At 57.7% G+C, this 4,261-nt stretch overlaps 1 protein-coding gene across 1 annotated transcript; it reads right to left on the bottom strand.

Moving 5' to 3' along the window:
• Positions 1 to 437: 437 nt before the first annotated feature.
• Positions 438 to 3,731, bottom strand: LOC104464833 (histone H2B, gonadal-like). The gene is made up of 3 exons (XM_010077672.1): positions 3,604 to 3,731; positions 1,330 to 1,564; positions 438 to 674 (listed from the first exon to the last, which is right to left on the bottom strand). The coding sequence occupies exons 1-3, from the start codon at positions 3,729 to 3,731 to the stop codon at positions 438 to 440; spliced, it is 600 nt and encodes a 199-aa protein (XP_010075974.1).
• Between the last annotated feature and the right edge of the window lie 530 nt (positions 3,732 to 4,261).

The following is a 4,261-nucleotide window of genomic DNA, read 5'->3' as shown; positions in this document are numbered from 1 at the left end:
CCGAGAGAACCAGGGCACCACAGGGGAAGCTGGACCATCCACAGGCAGCCTGCAGAGAGCTGGTCAGCCCCACGTCCTGCCCGTGCAGCAGCCAAGTGTTTGGCACCAGTCAGAGAGAACCACCTCCAGGGCAGCCGCAGAACTGCAATCCCAAGATGTTCGAGCTCTCCATCCCACAGAAAGTCCGGCTGCACATCCTGCAGAATGGTTGGGGTTGGAAGGGACCTTGGAGACCATCCTCTGCCATGGGCAGAGACACCTCCTGCCAGCCCAGGTTGCTCAAAGCCAAGTTGGTATCAAGCTTGCCCCCCATGAGCCCTCCACCCAGCCCAAAAGGAGTCCCCACCACGTCTGCGAGGGGTGGCCACCTCAACCCCATGGCGCCATGACAAACGAGGCGTGGTGACTGCAGTGGGGCTTTATTGGGGCGCAGGCAGTCACTTGCTGCTGGTGTACTTGGTGACGGCCTTGGTGCCCTCGGAGACGGCGTGCTTGGCCAGCTCGCCAGGCAGCAGGAGGCGGACGGCCGTCTGCACCTCGCGGCTGGTGATGGTGGAGCGGTGGTTGTACTGCGCCAGGCGCGAGGCCTCAGAGGCCAGCCGCTCAAAGATGTCGTTGACGAAGGAGTTCATGATGCTCATGGCCTTGGAGGAGATGCCAGTGTCGGGGTGTACCTGCCGGGGGGGGACCAGGCACCATCACCCTGCGGGGAGCGAGGGACCCTCTCCCCCCATGGCAGCACCCTGACCCCAAAGGGACCCACAGCTCCCACCCTGAGGGTCTGGGGTCCTGTGCCACTCGCATGAGGCCGAGCAGAGCCCCCACGACCCCTCAGTGGCTTTGGGGGGCACTGGCACGAGACTCTACACAATCCCTGGGGAAAACCAGCCCCGAAGGGGGGAGGCCCTGTGCTCCCCATCCTGCCCACAGGCTCCGGTGGATGACCGAGGCTCAGACAGCTCCCAGACACATCTCAGAACTCTTCTTCTCATCTCCCCAGCAGAGATAACCAGAAACATGTTAGTATTTACTCCCAGGGCCAGCAGCAGCTGTCCTTGCCTGCCAGCTCCAGCTGAACTATCTCTTCAGGCAGAGCCACACTGGAGCTCATTCTCTCTGGGAAACACTTCCTGATGCGGATCCATCTCCTGCCCCACGCATTTCCCCCCACACCCCCTGAGACCCAGCCAGGGCCCTCCTGCACCCACACACCCCTCTTCCCACCTCATTAAAAATCAGATTTTCCTTCCTTCCCCTTTATCAGGTTGACACACAGCGGCAGAAGTCACCCACAAAGCAGCTTCCAGCAGAAAATAAATATTTCCTCACCTGCTTCAGTACTTTGTAGATATAGACTGAGTAGGTTTCCTTTCTCTTGGGCTTCCTCTTAGCTTTCCTGTCATCAGGAGAGGGAGCACAGCCACTCTTCTTCCCCCCATCAGCACCCATCTCAGCCCCAGGGAGCAGCCAGGGCCGGGGGGGGGATATGGCAACGGCAGGAGCTTTGCAGCCACCCGGCAGCCGGACGAGCACACAGCTGCAGCTGATGGTCCCGCTGCGGTACCTGCAGGGCAGCTGGCCCGAGAGGACTGATTGAAGGAGCTGATTGAATTAAACCTTCACACCTGGGAAAAAGTTTGAGGGTAACACGGGCAAGAAGGGGCGAGAGCAGCAGTGCTGCACGGGTGCGGGGCAGCGGTGACAGAGAAGAGCTGTTCCCAGCTCTGTCCATCCCGGGTTCTGGGGAGAGGAGGGTCCTGCTTGGGTGGAGGGCTGTAAATCGGAGCACTCAAGGCATTGGTTCCACGATCAAACGGGCAGAACCCCTCCTGTGCTACAAACAGCTAACACAGCCAGTGGAGACACGGTGACCGGAGGGAACGCTGGGCTAGCAACTGAACGACAGCGTTACACACACCCCGACAGCCAGCGTTCCTCCCCTGTCCCTGCCCGCCGCACGCAGCAGAGCTCAGGGGACAGGAGCAGCGGAGGGCTGAGCCCTGAGCATGTGTCTGATCCACCCTGGAAACCTGTGATCGCACCAGTGGTGGCAATTATGATGCAGGAATTAAGCTAAGCCAGGGGAAAAAAAAAGGTGTAGCAACACAGTAGAGAAGTGAACAAAACAGGAGAAGTTGTCTGTCCTTGGGGTAGAGAAGGGAGCCTCTCTCTTGGCAGGCACCCCAACAGACGTTTCATAAAAGGATAACACCAGCATGTGCCTGTGGGGGGGATGCTGGTGTCCCTGCTGCCACGCACAGCTCAGGGACATGTTATACCTGCGGATCCTCAGCACATCACATCTGCTGAGGACTGAGTCTGGGAGACCCACCGCTCAGGCAACACTAGCGCTTGTATGGCCAACAGCGTTCCGCTGAATTTGGTTTTATTCCATGCCTGTCCTTGTGGGGAGGCACCCAGTCACCCTCCCCGAGTGCAAACCAACGTCACAGTGACAGGGTCTGGGTGTCACAGAACGGCTCCTCGCTCCCACGCACTGACACACCAGTGGGACAGTGGGACGGTGTGGAACGGTCACGTCTGCGCCTTTGTGAAGGGGAAGGGGCTCGGGCAGTGACAGTACGGGGTGGCGTGTTGTGTGATATCTACCACCACCGAGAGACGCCAGTGCCGGGCTCGTGCTGGGGGCAGGAGCAGGCAACACGCCGCTTCTGTTGTGTGAGACCCTGCACGGAGCGGGAACAGCACGGGGCTCCCCTCTGCTGCACCTTCCACCCGCCACTGATGTACGCGGCCACAAACAGCTGAGATCGCTGCGGCTGGAACCGTTTCACCTCTTCCCCTGGTCACTGCACACAAAGGCTCTCTCATCTCAAGGAGCTCGTGGCCCTTGCATCTCTCCCCAGCTGCAGCGGTGTCTGGCACCGGCAGTTATTTTGTTTTCTTGTTTTTCTGACAGCACGTTTAGTTAGAAGGGAGACCTTTGGTGGGCAAGGAGCAGTGACGGGGCGCTCAACATGAAGCACAGGGACGCGCTATACAGCGAGGGCGGAAGCTTGTCTCCTGAGCAGTATGGCCAAATTTGAACCATTAGCATCTGCTCCCCCGGATGCAGGCGCTGGAGGCTGCCCACCTGGAAGCTGTGTGCTGGGCTTGGCTCCCCCCTCCTTGTGCTCCTTCTGCAGCCTATGGATGGACTCACAGCACAGCAGCAGGGAGCCCCCGGCCCTGCACGGGACTGATACCTGTCACTGCTGGCTCCCGCGGTCAGAGACAACCTCACCGTCAGGTTACAAGCAGGAGTGATGGTGTAGAGGCTCTGGGCCCCTTCTTTCACAGAAAGGACCACCCCAGCAGCTAAGGGGCCATTCTCATCGTTTATCTGGAAATAGTTTCAGTTTTGTGCACCAGAAACAGCCCAGAACGCCCCTGCCCCAGCCCGTGGCTGTCTGTCGGGAACCGGCCCCCAGGACACATGCCTGCCCCGACTGCAGCGCGGTCTGACCCCCCGCCAGCGCAGGACAGGCTTGAGCCGAGGCTGAGATAGCAGATGGATAAAGCAGGTATGTATTTTCCATTTCACAAATCCTGCCCTCCTGCCTGTGACCTCCAGCGCAGTTACAGCCACCTTTGGACACGTACCCGTGGCCCTTGTTTGCCAGATCGGGGACCGGTCTGCAGCCGAGATCCTCTCGTGTCACAGCAGCAGCCAGCACAGCTCTCTGTGCTGCTGCACAAGCTGCAGGAATTTTCCAGCTCCCGTCCCTCATGCCGGCTGTCATCCCAGTGTTCCCATGCCCTTCCTGGGATTCACCAATCCCAAAGAACTCCAGGTGAGATTACATCTTGCGTTTATTATTGCCGCCACGGCTCTCAACTCCACAGCTCTGAACTCTGATAAGAGGTGTTGCCCAATCTTTGCTTAGAGTAAGGAAGAGCAGAATGAATGGCTCTAGCCTCAGGTGGGACATCTCCACCTCACCCTTCTCACAGCTATTATGCAACCTCTTCCAACTCACCAGCATCTTTTTAAAGCCTAGAGTGCAGAACAAAGGCATGCGTTCATCTATTCTTGTTCCACCTTTTGTGACACTAACCAGCAGTAATTACACTAATTACTTAGCTGGGGGTTGCTTTTACTCCATCACTGTCCCACTGTTAACTTTGAGAACTACACTGCGAGATATTAATTTCAGGGACTTTTCAATGCAATCTAGACTTTTCCGCAGAACTAACTTGGACAGCCTTATTTTCTCAGAAAATACTTTTTTCCCTTTCAGATCACTGCTAAAAACACTGA

This window comes from Pterocles gutturalis, unplaced genomic scaffold (genome assembly GCF_000699245.1).
Source record: "Pterocles gutturalis isolate BGI_N339 unplaced genomic scaffold, ASM69924v1 scaffold6393, whole genome shotgun sequence".
Taxonomy (NCBI): Eukaryota; Metazoa; Chordata; class Aves; order Pterocliformes; family Pteroclidae; genus Pterocles; species Pterocles gutturalis.
This window is presented reverse-complemented; position numbering and strand designations above follow the sequence as displayed.

What these genes read in the sequence shown, in the direction of transcription:
- LOC104464833 (XM_010077672.1), bottom strand. Translation starts at nt 3,731, where the DNA reads ATGAGGGACGGGAGCTGGAAAATTCCTGCAGCTTGTGCAGCAGCACAG. An exon ending in CTGGCAAACAAGGGCCACGG is followed by an intron (nt 1,565 to 3,603) that starts GTACGTGTCCAA and finishes GCTGCCCTGCAG; the next exon opens with GTACCGCAGCGGGACCATCA. An exon ending in TCTACAAAGTACTGAAGCAG is followed by an intron (nt 675 to 1,329) that starts GTGAGGAAATAT and finishes CCCCCCCGGCAG; the next exon opens with GTACACCCCGACACTGGCAT.